The sequence below is a fragment of the Antrostomus carolinensis genome, unplaced genomic scaffold (assembly GCF_000700745.2).
Source record: "Antrostomus carolinensis isolate BGI_N321 unplaced genomic scaffold, ASM70074v2 scaffold13979, whole genome shotgun sequence".
Taxonomy (NCBI): Eukaryota; Metazoa; Chordata; class Aves; order Caprimulgiformes; family Caprimulgidae; genus Antrostomus; species Antrostomus carolinensis.
In genome coordinates, this window is record NW_010336538.1 from 17,705 (window position 1) to 38,491 (window position 20,787).

The 20,787-nt window shown below is 40.1% G+C and overlaps 1 protein-coding gene across 2 annotated transcripts in view; it reads left to right on the forward strand.

Annotated features, from left to right (window-relative positions):
- The first annotated feature begins 5,084 nt into the window (after positions 1–5,084).
- Positions 5,085–20,787, forward strand: part of STAC (SH3 and cysteine rich domain) — a 72,907-nt gene continuing 57,204 nt past the window's right edge. For both annotated transcript variants that reach the window (XM_010174896.1, XM_010174897.1), the window contains exon 1: positions 5,085–5,201. In XM_010174896.1, coding sequence (XP_010173198.1) covers positions 5,085–5,201 — 117 coding nt within the window. The remainder of the gene's footprint in view (positions 5,202–20,787) is intronic.

Here is a 20,787-nt window from a genome sequence, read left to right on the forward strand (position 1 = left end):
GTCATATTGGGCTGAATCAGTAAATGGTTATTAAATGGCAGGAATTTCTAGGAGCATCTGTGAGTTGCAGGAAATGGTGCTAGTGATTCCATGGGTCGCTTCTTTTTATATCGCATTCCTATAAAAAGAGAAGGAATTATATTGCCAGCAGAGATGTAAAATCAGGTCGGGACTGTCACTGGTTATTTAAAGGTATTGCAATGCTTTTTGTAAGACTGAACATATTACACGCTGTATCTTGGCTAAATTCCATCTTTTATAATTACATCCTCTTCTCCCCTTCTCAGACATTTCTTGCTGCCGCAAGAGGATGCAGCATTCTTCTTTCTCCTGGTCTAGATGTCTGGGTAGCGGTGTTTCAGTCTCATCAGGATCTCTCTGAAAGGCAGATTTAAGTTGCCCAAGATGCAGCGTGATCTCTGCATCACTCCCTGTGGCATTGCTGAGGATGGAGAGAAAGAGGGTTTTGAAATTAATACTCAGGCAAAGGTTCCATTTTTCTCCCTGCTTAAGTACAAGCACAAGTCTGTTGGTTTGGCTTCCTCCACCGTTACTCTTTTGCTACAGTATAATCACCCCCTGGAGCAGTAAGAGGCTTAATACTTTCACTCTAAAAAGTACTTTGAAATCATTTTAGTCAAAATGCAAACCACCAGTATCCCATTAGTACTGGGAATGCTTTCAGAGCATTGGCCAGCTTGTGCTTCCAGCTTGATGAGCTGGTGATTGTAGCCTTTCAATGGCATTTTGATAAGCAGAATCCAGGGGGGGGTTGTTGCTATGTTGTATGCTTGATGAACTGCCAAGATTGTACTGAAAGCAAACAAGGGGTGTGTGACTATAAATAAAAAAACCCAGCCACCTCATACTATTTTAATACCATTTTCTCTGTGGGTACAGTGTTTCCTGGCGAGAAGTGACCACAAGCTTGTTACTTGGAGATACAGGCAGATACTCCACCAGAGCAATGATCTTGTCTTTGCAGTCTAGTAGCCAGCTGTGGGCAAGAGTGGATATTTGGGAGGAGAGCCTAGTGAAGACATCCACCAGTACATCTGTCCAAATGCACCATGCCAAAAGTAAAATTCCCATCACAAATGGCACTAGAGGGGTATCCTGTTGCCAGTTTTCACAAAGATAAAATTGAACTGATCGAGAAATGAAACTACTATTTCTCACCAGGAACACTCACAAATTGGACTGAGGGACCTGGGGAGAGGCTGATCAAGTTTCACTGCAAGTGCCAGAACTATAACCTTTTTTCTGTGTCTAATAGTTTTCTGTGCTGCTCAGTCTGCATCCTCTTGGAAGTTGGACGTTCAGTTGACTTAATTCCTCTTTCCTTTGAGAGCTCTGCTTTGGTGGCAGCTGACCTGATTTTTCATTTCTTTGTACATTTCTAGAAAGAGGTACGTAGTGGTTTAAACAAGTGCCATCTGTCAGTAGTATCACGTCTATATGCTCTCTTATACCCTCTTTACTCAGGAGTATGAGATGATTCATGCACCAGGCAGTGAATAATGACACCTGTAGCTCCTTATCTCCTTTTTACTTCTTTTTTTGTCTAGTAAACACATGGGGGTCTAATTTAATATCTTTTATTTGGTGAAATCCAGGTCTACTCATGCACCCTTTTTGCAGAAAGGTGCTCAAATATTTTGGAGGAACATCTGTACCAGAAAAAGAAGGCAAAAGAACATGGCATGGGTGAAAACCCCTGTATCAGCTTAGTCTTGCCACTATGGAACTCTACAGCAGGTAGGACTTGGTAGTACAGCAGTATGTATATATTCCTGGTGTCAGGAACCTCTGGGATGCTCTCATTGTGCTGGCTGCAGCCACAGCTTAGGAAGAACAGCTGGAGCCATGGTGCAGAGGAGTGCTCGGCATCACACCCTGTCACCTTTATGTGTGTAGCCAGCAAGCAGGAGGGAGGGAGGACAGACAAGTTGCTGCACCCATGCAGTCAGCCTCGGACCACCCAGCTGGGGAATACTTGGTGGTGACTCCAGGCAAACTTCAAACACCTTTACATAGTGTAACAACTTCAGCTAGGAACTGAGAATCAGCTCTCATGTTTTATTCATCCAGAAATCTACACTCATCTTTTCACTAGAGAATCTGTTCAATTTCCTCTTGTTTAGCACAGTGCTGCAGTGCTCACATTTCCACTGAGTACCTTCACTGAGAGACTGATCGGTGCTAATGACAATTCCAACTTCTCAGAAGTGAAGCGTGGGAGAATGAGGGAGATGTAGGGTCATCTAATTTGATCAGTCTGTTTTGTTATACTGAATATTTGATTTCCACTAGCCAGCTCCTGTGGTAGGAAATAAAAACATAAGCAATTCAACTTCTTTTCCTTTTTGCTTTTTTGGTAAGATTTTAGGTTTGACTCATCTTCCCCAGGCTAATTGTCAAGAAACTGACAGATCAGTCGTGGTTGACAAGTGAGTAATTGGGAGAAGAGAGGGAGTGCAGCAGGTGTCAGTACTAATTTGGTAAAACAACAACAAAAAAAAAGGAGTAGAGAGTGGTATGATAGTCACTTACACAGTCATGACGTTACAAGCTTCTCATACAAAATGTGTGTAGGATTTTACAACACTTAGAGCGTTAACTATTAACCAGCCACTCCAGGGCCATTTCAAAGGTGGCCTACAAGTTCATCAGGAGATGTTTTTGAGCCTCTTAACAGGAAGGACAGGTTCACAGCACTGCTGGGGAACTGGGCAAAAATTAGTTTAATGAATCTCACCTATCACATTGTTGGGCACACAGGACAGTCCTTGCATGGACAGACCCCATGCCCTGGTCCTGGCTAGGCTGGACCATCAGGGAAGGATACCACTGCCAGAACTGGAGCATTCAATCGCTGTCACCCTGACAAGATCTACATTGCCCACACCTGCCCAAACTGGGACTCTGCCCAGTGCCAGCTTATTGCTAAGAGTGATTTTTACAGCAAAGCCCAGATCTCACTTGCTGAGTGGAAGAAATGAGCTTTGCACCTGGAGAATTACTATGGCTGTGAAAAGAACACTCTAAGATGCTGATGTATTTTAGAAATCAAACCCTTGGAAATAAATTCTTTTACTTATCTGCCAAATCTGCCCCTCTGAGCTCTGGATTTCCTTGCTTCAATCTCCGTTGTCACTGACAGTGCCTCCACAGCAACCAGTGTGCTCTTTTTGATCACTGTAATGGTGTTAGCGACTACAGGCCAAATAATAGATTCTACTGGCAGACTCCTAAGACACACTTTTGCTCTGAAATAACTGTACAAATAGCATTGCAGCATTTCATCTTTATTGTCTGCTGAAGATTTTGGTATCTTATATGCTCTATTTCAAAGACATAAAGGTTTTTCCCCCATCTAACTTAACTGCCAGTCCTGAAAATTCACCGTGAATTCAAAGAAAAACTGATTTATTTTTTTTTTCCTGGCTTCTGCATAGTTATTAATAATACAGAGGCTGGAGGGCAATTTCTGCTCTGGCTTTCATCCTTATAGACCCTTCTATCTTGAAAACTTGCCTTCATTTTCATGCATGGTTTATTTGAGGTGGAGGGGGCCTGCAAGGCAGCTCCAGGTAGCAGTTGTGTTTCTAAGTGATGGGACTGGAAAGGAATCTGGTGCCCTTTCCCAGAGCTAGAAGGTACTGAAGGTCCTCTCTCACTCAGACCTCAGCAAATCACGTCCAAACATTTGTACCTCCAGTGTAGATCAACTAAGCAACAATTTTTTTTCATCTCTCTTTCCAGGATGTAAATATTGTTTATTGAAAACATTGTTGGGTTGCTTTTTTCTGTTTTCTTTAAATGAAAGAGGCATGTCCACCAGCCATAGGGAGTGGCTCCCATTCTGCAAAGCACCTCTCTGGTGGGGAGTGCATCCATTCAACCTTTCACAATACAGACCTTAATTCAGCAGGGAAGAGAGCTGACAGGTACCTCTGCAGCAGATTTAAATCAGAAGCAATAACCTGAGCAATATAAAGCAACCTGAGCCAGACAGCAAAGTCGTGCTGACCTTCTGCTGGTGGTACTGCAGCCCGAAGCGTGACTTTGGGTACCACATCCTCGGGAATGACAGCACTGGGGGAAGCCAACCGGGCTTCCCGGCGGCTGCCTCTGCTCTGTGGCTGCCGGATGGAGACTTGTCACTATGACAACCTACAGGTATAGGATGTGCACGGTATCGGGAGCTCCAGCTGACCATGATTGCGTGTGCATGGCTCAGAGCTGGGCTCCCCTGCCCAGGAGGGGAGCAAAGAACCCATGGATCCACAGGTGACTCTCCCCTGACTCTGTCCTGTCACTTGCTAGCAACTTTGAGGTGACAGGTAAGGTGGGAGCTTTAGAGACACTGGATAGCTAGGATTTTAAATAATCTTCTCCAGGACAAGGTAAGGGAAGATTAATTTTTCTCCCCTGTTTCTAGAGCCTTTCTTCAGGAAAAGACTTATAAGAAGATAAAGCTGCCCTTCAAGTTGTGCTTTCTCCAGCCTGTTAAAAGGTAAAATCCTTCCAAACCTCACAGACCTGCCTCTCCGTGTGCATCTGTGTGTGTGTGTGCATGCGCGCATGACTTTCTTTCACTACTATGACAGCATATGCTCCTCCAAAGCTATCCACAGCATTAGAAATACAACTCCTCCCTCCAGTGCCCCGTGTGTGTGCGCGTGGCTCGGGCTTTCTGCTTCGCCTCACTCCCCTGTGATCGCGGGGCTGACGGTCACGACTCTGCTCCACACCTCCGGGCTTCACACCAAGGGGAGGAGGAGGATCGGGGAAAACACAGAAGCAGGCACAAAACTGACCTACAGAGCCATCGATAACTTACTCCCCTCACAGCAGAATTGCATAGGGGAGGGGAGGGAGGAAGGAGAGAGAGAGGGGGAGGAGGAGGAGAAAGAAAAAAAGAAAATCCAGAGAATTCTAGTCTTGTAAATGTAGTGAAACCAAGCAGTCAGATTTCATTTGCTCTAGGAGAGCAGAGAAGAAAGAGGACATTAAATGAAAAAAAAGTGAGAAAGGTCTGTAGCTTTTTTTCCTGATAGTAGCAGTGTTTTAGAGGTAAAATGATTCCTCCGAGCAGCACGACTGAAGTCAGCGTGGATAGTGTGGAGAAAGAGAATGAAGTGGAGAGCACAGAACAACCCCCCTCTCCAGCATCAACCACCAGCCAGGAATCAAAGGTACTCAGAGAATTAGATTTTTTTTTTCCTTTTTTTAATTTTTTTTTTCTTCTTTCTTTGTTTTTAAAAGAGATGTGTTGCTTTAATTTTTATTTGGACTCCTGTGCCTGGACCAGTGGCAGAGTGCTATGAACCACCTATGATTGCAGTGCCTGCTCTCACATTCCTACTTCTGAATTCTCTGTGTCACTTGGGTAGCTTAGGAGACTGACCTGGGAAAATACCTGCCTTTTGAGATGTTTGGGGATTTTTGCTTGTGTTTTCTCCTCCTTCTTACACTGAGGGCCTGGGGGAGTGGTTGGACTCAGGGAGGGGATCGATGCTAACAGATGTTGTTAGCTATTTTTACACCAAGCATCAGATCACTTAAAGGGTTTTGCTAGTGGTTGGAAAGATTGATTTTTCTCACAGGTTCAGAGAAGAGAATTTTGCCTGGGGGCTTGGGGTGTTTTACCTGCCTCACCTTCTCTGGCAGACCCCTTAGTGAACTTTTACTATTTAACAAACCAACAGTTGAAACGGGATGTAAGTGACAGTTTTGGCACAATAATCCTTATGTACACCACCCATAAAAGGATTTTTTTTTCCATGAGCTTTTATTTATTTATTAATTTTTTAATGTGGTTCAATTTACCTTACTGAAAACCAACTTCCAGCTCAAATGGCATGACCTCTGAATTTTTAATTGACTTGCATATGAAAAGTTTTTCTGTCTGCCAGTATGTGCCTTGGAAGATAGAGAGGTAACGGGAGAAAAGTAGTAACCTTACATAATGAATGTTCTTTGCAGCTTACCTGGATAATGTGCTTTTACTGATCCTCTCTTACTTACTTATGATTGGTATCATGATAGCACTTGACAGATCTTCCTGTGAACTTCATAGTGATGCTATGTGCTGCGTAAACATGTAAAAATAGGGAGGACCTTGTCACTAGGAGTTTACAGCTGGGTAGAGCCTTAGGAGGTATTCCATGAGCAAAACAGCTGCTTGACAGGGAAGGTTTGTGCTGGCCAGACTTTAAAGGCAGTGGTTGCCTGAGTCTAATGTAGGAAGACTGCTACATTATTCCACAGTTATAACTGGGTTTCTGGAGAGTGACTCGAAATTGTCTGTCTGTGTGGGCAGAGTTCTGACGTGGGCTTTGGGATTTTTTTTTTACTTTATTTTTTTTTAGATGCTGTACTCCAAGGAGGAGAGCTAAAGTGTTCCCTAGGTAAAACAGCCTCTTTAAAAGAAAAGAGGTCTCCCAGCAGCAGTAGCATACACTATCCACACTGTTCACTATACACATCCAACGCTACTGGGACACTGCTGCAGTCTTTCTGGTTAATGGGAAATGAAGAGTAAACAGGTTATTGGCTTAATCCCAGGCTCTAAAGGATCAGGTTGATCAGTACCTAAATGGCCCCCAAGACTACTTCTCTAGAATTGCTGAATTGTTATTTGGCCAGTGGGAAGCTCAGTCCCGCAGTGAGGTCCCAAAAGTAAATGGAGCCTTTGCTGCACTGCCAGCACCAGCTCTTCACCAGTTGCACCCATGGCCTGCTGGGCTGTGTGCTCCCTGAGCTCCCAGCTGTGGTCCTCACTCAGTGCTGGGCAAGTGGTGATGGGGTTCGAGGTGCTGCTCACATGGTCAGACATTTCATTGCAATGGTGCTTGAGGGACTTTCCCACTGGGTCACTGAGTGCTGTGCTCAAGATGAACTGACCAGCATGAATCTAAAACTTTCAACTACCTGAAAGGAGGGTGTAGGGAGGTGGAGGTCGGTCTGTTCAACCAGGTAACAAGTGACAGGACAAGAGGAAATGGCCTCAAGTTGCACCAAGGGCAGTTGAGATTGGATGTGAGGAAGAATTTCTTTGCGAAAGGGTTCTCAGGCATTGGAAGGGGTTGCCCAGGGCAGTGGTGGAGTCCCCATCCCTGGAGGGATTGAAGAGTCGTGTAGACATAGTGCTGAGGGACATGGGTTAGTCGGGGACTTGTCAGTATCGGATTAATGACTGGACTCAATGATCTTAAAGGTCTTTTCCAATCTGGGCAATTCTGGGATTCCAGGTGCTTGTAGGCTGCTGCTTGTAGGGTTCCTTCTTGCTGTTTGTGCATCCATGCTCTTGCAAGGATGACAACAGAAATTAGGCACATCTGTACAGAGAACAAATAGACTGCAAGCTGGTTTATAATAAAATGTTATTATCATCAATTTTTCCAGTCTTGTGAGCATTTGAAGCGTTACACTGCAATAGGCAAAAGCTGAATGTGCACTTGATGCCATTACTTGCATACAGATATTTTTAGTAAACATATAATCTGCATATTTACATTTTAGAACTGCAGATACGATCAGAAAGCATGCTGTATTGTCTTTTCAGTGGATGGAGTCAAAAGAACCTTCTGATCACTGGGGTAATGAGAAAAAACTTTCTTATTTTTTAATCCTAGTAAACAGCAGGATGGAAAAAATCTCAATGATTTCATAAAGCAGATGTTGTTTGTGGTAGTTTTTTCTTGTGTTTTTGTTTTGTTTTCCCTAAGAGAATTGATGTACTTCAAAAGCTAAAGACTTTGACAAAGGCATAAGTCAGTGTGTACCAAGTCAGTGTGTGCCAGCTTTTATCCCACGGTGTCCCCTGCTGAGGGAGCTATCCTGTCATTCACAGTGGGCTAAGCTTTCTTCAGGTACTTTCTGTTGCATAGGTTAACAAGTTCTTGTCTGCTGCAGTTACTGCAGAACAGTTTGTGCAGTATCTAATTACCTCACAATGACTTGTTTCTGTGGCAAAACACTATTATGACTCCAAATATAGGAACAGAAACTACATGGATAATAGCAGCCTTCAAAATGCATTTGAAAACATTTCATCGGAAAAGCAATTTTGAAAAACTAATGTAGAACTGATGTAGCAAGGTTGCTTCTGGTCCTGTGTAATCGTAGACAACCGTGGTACACAGTCCCTTGTAGTACCAAAGCCCAGAAAAAGAGTTTTATCTAGCACACTCCAGACTGTACTCAGAAGATGACACAGAGGAGATATTCCAATTCCCGAATAGTGTGAGCTTGAGAGGCAGAACTTTGGGCTGGTACCAAGTAGCTGAAATTTGGAAGAATAACTATTGTGTTAGTCACACACCCCTGCCACAGGAAAGCAACTCACTCTTTAATAAATACTAAAGCCTCCCACCACCTCTTCCTATGGATTAGGAGCATATTTACAGGTGAACACACTCATATGTTGAAAGCAGAAAGACTAGACTCTTACGTGTCCTCCTCATCATGCACACTGTAACACCTGCACTTCAGTACAACTGCTCAGAATGAGGAAATTCAAATACACTTTCAATTCACCACATTTCCCGGACCTTAAGAGCAAAGCCATTTATGTGTTCTAAGAACATGTTTGACTTGTGGCATAATATATATATATTGCTATATAACATGACTGTGTCTTTTAGATTACGTGTCCTCGAGTACTTTACACATAGCACCTCCAGTGTACTACCTCCTTAACTTCAACTTGGTGTCCAAAGGGTAGTGAACATGCTGTAACTGGGCCATCCTGTAGCACTGTCTAAACTGCTACTATACTAAAATCCCTAGAGCTTTAATGGTTAAGAATGTAATAAAACTAATAATTTTTTTATTAAATTAATTTATTTGCTCTTGAAAACATTTACTTCATATGTAAGTATGACTTGAGTGGATACTTAAAGTTTATGAGGAGAATAATTTTATGGGGGTATTATACAAAAACATGTAATTGCTAATTCTATTGCATGCATATGTTTGTAGCTATGGCTCCCACCTCTTTGGGTTCTTCACATCTGACTTCTGACTTCCAAGAAGGCAAATGACCGGTTTGCCAAAGGCTTTTGTAGATTTACAATCCACTGAAGGAGGAAGTCATTAGCTAATGAATCCTAAGGGAAAATTTCTTCCTGGAGGAAAATTTCTTCTTCTAGCAATTAAAGACACACTGCACACTTGTACAGTCACTAACTTAGCAATGTAACCAGAAATCTAGTGGCAGCAATCGGAGATCGTATTTCTAATATCTCTTATATAAAGGTACCTTGGAATCTAGTAAAGAAAATGAAAATTTGAGGGAATATCTATCTAATATTCTAAAGAAAAGATTCCTACACCTGGCAATATTTCTTTTCATTTTGGCACAGCTGGCACATAACTCTGTAAGCTTTACCCTTCTTATATTTAACTGACATTTCTATATGAAGAGGAAAAAGCCCATCTGCTGATTTCTTTAGGTGTGAGTCAAGTAATTGTGTTAGGAATAATGGCTGGGGGTATTCATAGACGCTAAATATATCTTAGAAAATTCCCTCACAATTTTTAAGTTTTAAGAGGGCCTGAGCATCTATGATGTTTAAGTTAGTACCAACAGGGTTGGTCAGCACTGCCGATCTTCAAGTTTTTAGTGTTTCATTTCAAGGATGTTAAACATCTGTCAGGCGCTCTCATACACCCCAGAAGGAGTATCAAGCCCTGCCCCAGTGTTGCAGTCAATCTGTCAAGTAAAAGTTACTTATTTGTAGATATCAATAGATATCTGTGAAGTTCAAATGTTTTTTTCACAGCTTTGCCCCTTTCCATCTACTTTTTATGAAGTCCAGCTATAATTGTGATGTACTACAGTCACACATCTTTGGTGTGATAGCTTCAAAATTTTCCTTTGAACCACAGATTCATTGACCTAACAAATGGCTTACACTTAGCTCAGTTAGGTAATTTGAATAGCTGAAAAATGGGGAAAAAAAAGAGAAAAGAGGAGAAGCTAGACCTCTAAATACATATGGCATCTGGACTATGCATTTCACAAAATAAATGAGCTTGTCTCAGTCTGACACTTTCATACACTGACTATGTAGTCAACAGTATTCAGGGAAATGTGAACCATTATCTTCAAATTTAGTTATGGCAATTCATGAAATGTAGCACAATTGTTCAAACATTAGCTCACCTGGTATGCAGTACATGAAATAGAAGTGCTGGAAAGTAGCAAGCCAAGAAAAGGATTAAGCATTGAAGTTCAAGATGTAGACTTCATTTATGTATATCCCCACACCAATCAAGAACATTTACTTTCCACTGTCCTGCTGGTCCAACAGAGCAATATTGCTTATGTGAGGTTTCAAAACCAGGTGGTAATATTAGATACTGAATTAACGTAAACAGCTTGAAACTCTTTGGATTTTAATAGGATTGTACGGGATTTAAATCATGTAGGATTTGTGCTATTCTGTTAAGCAGAGATCTTCCCTGCTTATACAGTTAATACTTTATGAGGCTCCATAGATGGTTACTCATCAATTAATATTTTAAGAAGGCAGGGAGTATGGTGTACAGTTAGTGTTTCACCCTCCACACCAGTGATAAATATGTAGTATGTAAACTACTGCTGTAGTCTTCAAAGGAATACCAAACAGCTTAAAAAATTCTGTGAAAGGGGAAGAAAAAACGGTTCTCCTTCTTAATCTTACCTCCATGCCTCTGTGTAAAATGGTGAGTACATACTGTGAAGGGAAGACTAAGGGAAAGAAATGAGCTTAAATATTTTTATGTGTTTGGATGAAGTATTAGAAAAAAATACATACAGGCATTTCATTAAGAGCAAGAAAGTGATACTCTGCCCTATCAATAATTTTGTGAGTGGACTTGTTCTTGTATTTACATTTATTTTTACTTTTCTCTCTTTCTTACTCTTTTTCTGATTAAAGCATTCTGGTATTGTTTTTCCTTTGATAAATATATATATCATATCAATTCCTAGGTGTGTTAAGATATCTAAGACAAAATAGAAACGTGACCAGTTCATTCTCTTCCATCCACACTTCCTACCTTGCTAAAATCAAGAAAATGTCTATTACTTTTCAACAACTAAAGGTGACTTAACTGAAGTCTGGCATGGTAAAAAAAAATATTATTTACTAAAAAGTGCAATTTTTCACTGAAATAAAACAAATTGTTTTCAAAGACAGAAGACAGTTCAATCCTACTGCTTCAGTCTCTTATGCTGTATTCTTCTTCATAAATTAATCCTGTCACATTCAGTTTTTACCACTACTCCTTTTGAAAGGCTCTCTCAACACCTGGATGTTCTTATGGCTAAGGAGTGTGCTCAGACCCTCAGCCCCTTCTAATTCCAGTCTAAGTTTATTTCTAGCCATCTTGTATGGCATTGTAATTTTGATAAAGTTGTTTTGGCTTAAAACATCTCTCCTTCCATTCTCGGTGCAGGTTTTCATCATGTAAGAATGGACTTTTTAATCTCTTCCCCGTCTTCTGTTTTCTAGACTAAACAAGCCAGGCTGTCATAAAATAAACTCTCTGTTCTTCATCTCAGTCTAGTAGCAGATACGTGCGTGTGTTTCAGATTTGGATAATCTTTTTTGAAAAAGGGTGACTGAATTTGTGCACAGAATTCTACATGAGATCTAGTACATTATCACTAATGCTTCATTAGCTTTCCCAGAAACTGTGCTTCTGATGCTTGTTAAGGTCATTACTGCATCCTGTTTGTGTCTCCTAGTCAGCCCTTGGTCAACCAAATGTCATCATTCTTTTTCTCTGTAATATCCAGTGGATAGGATAAATATGTCTGTCCTCATCTAGAGTGGTTTGGATCAGGTCTCAGGTGCACATGCATTTCCACAGCTGAATTTCATCACATTTCCATTACTCCGTCTCTCAAGCCCTGGGCCTCCTCAGTTTTGACAGTGCCTCTAACTTCATGTCAGAGGAACGTGGACTTTGACATGCCTAATCTTTGCATCAAACTCTGTAATAAAAATACAGAAAGATTGACCTCTTTGAAGAACTCCACTAACAACCTTCCTTCAACCTGGTATTTCTTCTTTCAGCAGTAACCATCTGCCATTGAACTTTCTTTAAAGTTTCTTCACTTCTTCCCTTTTTTTCAGTCTTGGCTGATAGATTCCCTTTTGTAGATTTCCCATACTCAATAATTTTAATGAAGTCCAAATAGACAGAATTTACCTTTAACCAAAAATATTTTCTTTGTCTAAGAAATTGTTCATCTTATCTAAGACAGCTGGTCTAGGAGGATCTACCTTTTTTTTTTTCTTTCCTGTTTTAGTCAAGCACTATTGAGGTCAGATCTACAAATCTGTATTTGCTGGGATCACTTTTCCCATGTCTTGAAACAGACTTCTATTTTACTTTGTATCATTTCTGGCTTGATAAATCTTGTTAGGAAAACTTGTTCCTAGACTTCCGAAGTAAAATTTAAGCTTAATTGGTTTCTTTTCTCCCTTTCACCTCAGCAGGCACATTGAACTACTTTTTTAATGTCATACCGTCCACTTCTGCAACCTCTTTCCTATTATTCCTATTATCTTGCCGCAGGATCAGTGTTCTGGGAAGGAAGTAAGATGAAGTGTTTGTTAAGTTCTGAGTCAGTCTTTTATTCCGTGCTCACTGCACCACAGCCTGTTTCTTCTTTTACTTTCCTTAGCCTGAATCAATCCATTGACATTTCCTTAAATACCTTTTGTAAGGACTCACTCAGCTTTTCTTGACAATTAACATGCTTAGACCTAAAGAACTCTGCTTGAACGCTCCAGTTTGATTTGCATACCAGGTTTTTTTTCTCTTTTTCTTTCTCTTGTTCCCCTCCCCACCATTTTTGTGGACTTTTTGCTTATTCCAAATTTCCTTTTTGAGGTAACTATTTTCATGCAGTTTGCCAGGAACACACATTCATAAAATCTTTTTATTTCATTTTTCTTTGTATTCCTTGTAGAATTACCAGATTTGCTTGGAAGAAACTCTGTGTCTCTTATACACCCAAACACATCCAAGTATCTGACTTTTCTGATCAGTCGTCTTTATCAATGAAGTGTGTCTCTAACCTGATAGCTCAAGGGTGGCAAAGGCCAAGGCTGTTTCACAGCCGATGCTCATGTGGGTTCATCAGCACTCCGTACTTGCTGAGAGCCAGCACTCGGTTAGCAGGTACAGTGACCTGCTTACACAGCTGTGTTGGTATTCAGACCACTGCTAAGACCTCAGTACCTTCAGACAGACACTAGTTTGGGTCCTTCTGTGTCACAACCCAAAGTGTGATTGTGGTCTAAAATATATCCCTAGGGAGCTGAGAGTACTGAAGGCTTGGAATTTCTTCAAGGGAATGTAGCAGGCTATCCTCTTGAAATCCAAAACTTGGCTTAGAGGTTCATTTTCCCTTACACTTAACTTAAATAGAAGTAAATAATAATCACTTGATAGAAAACTGTAATTCCTTGTATGATGGGTGTTTCTAATATTGCCTACCCAAGCCATTGCTGTATACTCTTGATAGGTAGAAGATTGTATGTTTGATAAAGTTGTGCTCATGTTTGGAAGGCAGAGGACCAATCTTTCAGATGTGAGCACATGAGCTGAATATTCTTGACTCAGTATTCAGTCTTGCACAACTTCTAGTGGCATAGGCAAATGGTCATTTGATGTTACATGAGCACTGCATTTTCCGGGCAAGTAAATGTCTATATTCTAGCTGAAGTATAAGCAAAATTCACATGTTCATTAGCAAAGAGGACCAGCTGTGAGAATGAGAAATCTATGTGTGAATGACTGAAATAACTTGACCTTGTTTTCCTTTGACATATGCCTCTGCTTGAGGAAACTCCCTTGATTCAGTAGACCAACTGAGAAAATATATTCTCCTTGCCAGGGATTACAACTCAGGAATCCTGCAAAACATATTTACAATGGGTGTCTGAAAAGCAGACTTCTTGTGTCATTGATATCATCAATTAAATATTACAAATAGCTTATGTAACTTCTTATTTATTTAAAAATTTAGTCTCATATCTGTAGTCTCACATAAATGCACTAGACACTTGTAGAAGTTTTCCCATTGACAGGTCAGCCTTTCTTAGCTGACCCGTTTTCAACTGATGAGAGTAGTTTGCTAGGCACTGTCAGATAAAGTGTTACAGTTTAGGGGCTGCAGTGGTGAAATTTAAAAATACCGTAGCATTAATAATTGTGAGAGAGAGGTGATTCCCAGGAGCAGGAGGCTGCAAGTTCTATATTGAGGTGCAGAGTCCTTCAGGCAAGTAACAGTGACAACTTGAATGCTTTTCTTTTCTGTAGATAAAACATGCTCCATTTCTGAGAGCCATTTAAAAGCTTTATTAAAATGCCACACATGCACTGCTTTATTAATAAACATCATTTAGCAGTCTAGTGTTCTGAATAGAAAAGCAAAATGCAGCTGACCTATAGTAGTTGATTAGGTTTAATTCAGAAAGGAGCAAAATACTACAAAGTGATATTCACAAAGCTATTAAAATCAGCATTTAGAATTTTTTTTTCTTAGCTTATTCATCAGAGTAAGACAAAGAAGTGTACGCTATGGAGGCACAGCACAGGTGAGAGAGCAAAGTCAACCTGACAGGTTGTTATAGCAAATACTGTTGAATATGATCTTACAGACAGACTTACATCTCCATTAACCCAGTATTTAACTTCATTTGCTGTTTACAAAAATTGCTCATGCATAGTGAAGGGAGGCACCAGTTTTTGTTGGCCAAAGGTCAGATTTCTGGCATGATGCATACAAGTCACCTCCTCAAATATCACATATACAGGTGTACTAATCATCGATTTGCCAGTGTTTTCCCTGCCAGTTTAAATGTTGTGGTGGTGATTCTCAAAACCAAAATATCTTAAATTGAACTGAGAGGCTGAAAACCTTGACCAAGCCTCACTTGCCTTTGTGCAAACACAGAGTGAGAAGTGGCCTTGGACTGGGCATCTCTGTCCTCACAAGTCAACCAAATACACTAGGCAAAATTCAATATGGTAAACTTGACAGAGTGCCACTGACATCGGTGCAGTTAAACTGAGGATTCAGTCATTAAGATGTTCAGGTCCATACATGTTTTTAAAATGCACCTACTGTTATCAACCAGTATCAACCAAATCAAGGATCCAATATATACAGGTTTTGTTGTACCTATTAGTGTACTTATTTATAACTGTGTGCAGCTCATTTCTCACTTATGTTCACACATCCTCTTTTAATTCAAGTTATCTAATTAAGGAATTATTTACAAATATACATAAAGTGACTTGCAATGATTTGCCAAACATTTCCGGTAACGAAAATTCCAGTGAAATATGTGCTTGTTGAGTGTGTCCTTTTTATATTTTTTTGCTTTTTTTAATGTCAAAATTTACGTTTTTGAGGAAATCTTCTGTTTTCTTGGTTGTGTAAAGTTTTCTCAGGAAGCGTTACCTGGTTGCAGATGAAATTTCCGGTCAAAACAGGAGAAAAATGCATCCTAGGTTAAATCACACATACTCACCTATAATTGCAGACCAACTTTAGACAGCTAAGTTAGCAGTTCAGTCTCATTATTGTTATAAATGGAGCACAGACTGAAATTGTTTTATCAAAGGTGATTTAGAGGAAAAGCCTGCCTTATGTGTTCTGAATTAGCCTCTCTGAGGGGAAATCTTTTTCCATTGACCATAGTAGGCAGCTACAGCTGAGTTAAAAGCTCGAATTTAAGTAGAATGAACACCACTGTGAATCTCTCGGAGCAAGGTCTTGAACCTTGCCTGCAAAAACTGGTCAGTCATCTGTTCCCCTGGCAGGTTAGTCTGTCTGACTTTCTACTGTTCTGCCCACAGCTCTCCCAAAGACATTTTGAAAGGCTGCAGTTGTTTTTTATATCAACGTAGAATAAAATCATTCAAACTTTGAAAACTTTTGCTAAGCGGAACTGCTGTTTTCCAGCCAGGCCTATAATGGAAACTTATGCACCTATGACAAAAAGAGAGAAAAATGTGAGCCTACCCAGGCTGTAAAATGTGAAGTGCTGCTATTAAACTGTAGCCACAAGATGAATCATGTACCAGTTTCATGAAGTATGGGCACACAGGAGTCTTTGGCAGGTTCACAGCAGTTAGATCTATCTCCTGTAGTTAGTCGTAATGACGAATGAACTTCATCCTCCTGACTGTAAAGATTCGGGTGAACAGTTAACTTTTTTGCTAGCTCACCCACTTGCACTCTGCCTTTCAATGTTTCTCTATATTTTTCCTCCCTGTTCTTATTCTCACCCAAATGCTTTAATCCAGATCCAGGCTCTCTGATACAATGAACCAATGCAAGGTGTGTCTTTACAAGAAAAACTTCCACGTTTCCAAGCTTAGCCAAGTTTAAAGACCACTCTTAAGAAAATGGATGAGGGTTCTTCTAACAGAAGAACCATATGTTCTTCATCTTCTTCTTCTAGAAACACTGTGTGGATGCTGGTGCTCATGCCAGGAGTACACTTGATAAAAAGAAAAAAAAAAGTTACACTTTCACCTATACTCAAGCCATGACTACTTTATTCATGAAGAAATGCCTTAAGTTTCCTTATGTTGTCTGGTATTACCTGGTCAACTCCTTGTGTCTAGATGCCTATTTATCTCTTGATGTAACCTCATGTATGTGCAGGAAAACACACATAAATTTAAAACCTAGGCAATGAGGTAACAGAAAACATTCCTTCTGCAGAGGAAATGAAATCCTCTTCTTAGTCTCCCCTGTCTTCTTAGTCTCCTCCTTTCTGGGTAGGTAGTTGAAGACCAGTGTAACTCAGGAGATCCCTTTTCAGCTGCATTGCCAGTGGAGGGCTTTTGGGCTCCTGCTTCCCCAGCAGCTCAAGCTCCCACAGACTATTCTGGGCTGCCATTCTGCACTTCGACAGCATTGGCTTTTCTAGCAGTTCCTGCCTGCTATCCAAGAAAAATGCTCTGGACAAATGATTCTTTAGAGATTATCAAAGCTAAAATGAATGCTGACAGCTGTAACAGACCTACTTGAATCCCGATAGAATGTGGATAAATTAAAAACATTTCACAAAGATTCAAAAAATTACAGCCAAGCCTTAAAATAAAAATATTAACACTGTGATCTGCCTCTGAGGACTCTGACGAGAACTCAGCTATGGCTGGATGCTGGCCGTACAAAGCAGCCACTCAGTCTGGTAAAAAAAAGTAAAACCTTTTTTAAACAAGGTGAGAAAATGAGCCTATTTTTTTTCTAGCACTGTAGGGGGCACACTGCAATAAATACAATATTCCTGAAGTAACAACAGAGGTAGTGTCATTTGGTCTTTACTACCCGCTGCTGAGTTTCAGAAAAAATCTCCTTTCCATGAGTTATCATCCCTCCAGCACAGTCGTACTCGTAGCCACTACTGCATTTAAAAAAAAAAAAAGGTAATAAAAATAAAAATCAACCAAAAACCCCCCTACCACCACACTAGCTTACAGAAGAAAATAGATATAAATCTCGGAAGTTAGCACTGCACTTGGTCTTCAGTTCAGCAGCAGTCAGTAGCTCTGATTTTTCTTGTAACCTGTCACACTTCTTTGTAAGTCAGTGCTACTCTGCTAATATCAAGAATTGTACCTACTCTGACAGTAGAATAGACTAGACAAGGTGAGTCACTTCATGATTACTATTCATATTGTTTAAAACTCTCTCTGTCCTAAGCTGACTTTCCTTTCCTCTTCCTTCTTCTGTTCCCCTGCTCTCCTGCCTGCCTGAATCCCTCATGCAGCCCCATCAATATGCTGCTGCTGCTGAAGTCACTGCTGTTATTTTTGTCAGACAAGGCATGGCAGTATTTTGCTGGTTCAAGATCCCTCATTTTCCTATGAAATAAGTTAACTCCTATTAAATCTGTTGGTATCTCATGACAATACCAACAGCTCTTTTCTCTCCCAGCACCAAAAAGACGAAATTTGGGTATGTTCCATTTATCAGGTGAGCACAACCTCATGACAGTGTTACAAGCTCTTTTTTTTTTTAATGTTTGTATGCAGACTTTCATTAGAAACAGTTTAACTTTAGAGGATCCTGAGCAACCTAAAAAATATCTTTTAACATTCAGGAAAAAAAAAAAAAAAAAAAAGTAGTTCTTCAGAAAGAATAATAGCCTTAAATTCTTTACATTTCTGTTTGTGATATTCTATTTGTAACTATATTTTACATGAAGCTAGCTATTTCAGTATGAAAACACATTTTTACAGTTCAGACAGTCATTTTAATCTTGAAACTTTGATAGAGGTAATTTGAGGAGGAAAGTTGTGCAGCTGGTGAGGATAAAAATAAAATGTTTTTGTTTTGCAGGGTTGATCTTGAAACAATAGTTGGCTAAAGATGTTCAGCAGCTTGGAGGTTTAGGGGAAATACAAAAGAAATGGGATTAGCCTGAGGCAAAAGGAGTCAAAGATGTGTGATAAACCTCATACACGGTAACTCTTGACAATTAACATCTCCAAATATATGTATTTACATAGTCAACTTCTTGAAGCCAGTATGTCATATATATGGCAATATCATCATAAAGTTAAACAGATTCTTCCTGTGGAGAGTTGGCCTATTCTTTATGTAAGACACTGAATGCAGTTTTTGCTGGGCATGACTAACGTGAGACTGAGATAGAAACTGTCTGTACTAGTAACAGGTTCCTTGGAAACTGGTACTACAGGCATAATTTTACCCCAAATGATTTGGAAGTACTTTTTGAAAATTAGAAAATGACTAGAGTAGATGTGTCAAAAGTTGCACTTGGAGAAGAGCTTTAATGAAAAATGTGTTGTATTTGGACTGGATCTGGAAATAAACAGATCTCTGTCATGGTGGGCAGTAAGAAACTGGATACAGAGAGAAAAATAAGGGAGATGTTCTCAAAGTAGGAAAAAAAAATTAACTGGCACAGCATTTGTCATGTATCTGGTAGCTGCTGTAGAACTTTAGAACTGGAAATACCAGATGAAGGGAAATCAGTGGGTACGCAGGTGAAGCAGGGAGAAGCCCAGAGGAATTAACTATCTTTGCTCAACCTATGCCATCAACACTTCCCCCAGATCCAGGGCGTCAGGCAGCATCATGGTTCCGCACCAGGACCACGTGGGTCCCATTGGACTTGTGGTGTCAGAATGGACATTGCCAGGTTGGCCGCACATCCTGGCCTCCAGAGTGGCTGTCAAGAAACAGCATTCACAGGATGGGACAGTGTCAGTCTTCAGGAGGAAGAAAAAGAAGGTGGATGGCAGCAAATTTGCTACCAGATTGCAAAAATATGCACAAGAACAGGAAGGGAACTGTGAAAAATGAAAATTGGAACTGAACCAACAAATACTGCTAATATTCTGTAAGGCATGAGTACCTACCCCATCTCCCAGTGAGAAGAGCTTGAAATGGAAAAATGGAAACAAGTTGTAAAATTTGGATCTGAATCTGTTTGTGGACAGGCAGCAAAGAAGGGAGTGCAGAAACCCGTGGGATCAAATAAGCCAAAATATCTATGTTTGGGGGCTTTTTTTAAGCCAATAGGCCATACAGCACCCAAATTCTGGCACTGTGTTTCTGGTTCTTTCTTTGATCAAAAAATTAGGTAACATAATCTCAGAGTTAAAGCAAGAAGTTTGGGCAGAATTAATTCACACAAAGTATGAATTTGAAACAAGAGTCTAGGAAAGACAACAGAAGCAAGAAACATAGGTGTCCCCCTGGATCTATCTGTTTTTGGTTGTGGAGGAGCAGAGATTGACAGAGATGGTTTAAAAGAAGAAGAGGCACTTGAGAAGGGTTGGATAAAGTCAGTCAGATAACAGGATGTCAGATTTGTCCAGGTGTTTTTTCATGCTGCATGCAGAAAATCTTTGTTTCTAATGTTTCTAATCTTTGTTTCTAATGCACAGTGTAAAAGAGTAAAAAAAAAATAGTTTAATTTCAAAATGAAACAACAACCCAGCCAAACCCCAAGTCTGTACTTGGGAAACATCCTCACTGAAGTCAGCAGGAGTTAGCAGTAAGCAAAGACCTTAGGATTTGGCTCAGTGACAATAACTTTGTTGTAGAGCTGAGCACTTACACGTTCTCATTGCGAAGCAATTTTAACAGTGTAAGCTTGGAACCCCAGAAGCAGGAGTAGAAACACTGACAGAATATTAACTATAACAACTCGCAGTAGATCTCAGCCCTCCTTTTTATTTTAAGATGGTACAAATGTGATTATTCAATATGTGGGATCTGGTGCTGATGTTAATTTGCCGTTGATTAGTATCAGCCTCCCTGCCAGATGTATTTCCATATTTGCTTCAAGAGACATACTACCATTTAAAGTATTATAAAACAGCTCTGTTAAAAAAAAAAAAAAAAAAAAAAAAAAGAAGGAGAGGAAAACCAAATGGGTAAAATAAATTAGTGGAAACTATTGCTGTAGGTAGACCAGCATTGCACTTTTTAGCAGAACACTTTTTTTTTTTTTAAAAAAAAAAAAGGTCCCAGGGGGTCATATTGACCTTTAGCTTCTCATAAATTCAATAGTGGAAAATAATGATGCACACTTCATAGACAGACACAAGATACAATCAAGGATGATTAATCTTACATTCACAACCACACTCACTGCAGATTATTCATGGGAAGGAAAAGAAGCAAAACTCAGGCCCTATTATTATTATTCTTGAAGACTCTCAGTGGGTAGATAACAGTATAGCTTCCTTCACCTCAGCAGGATGGATTTACACAAC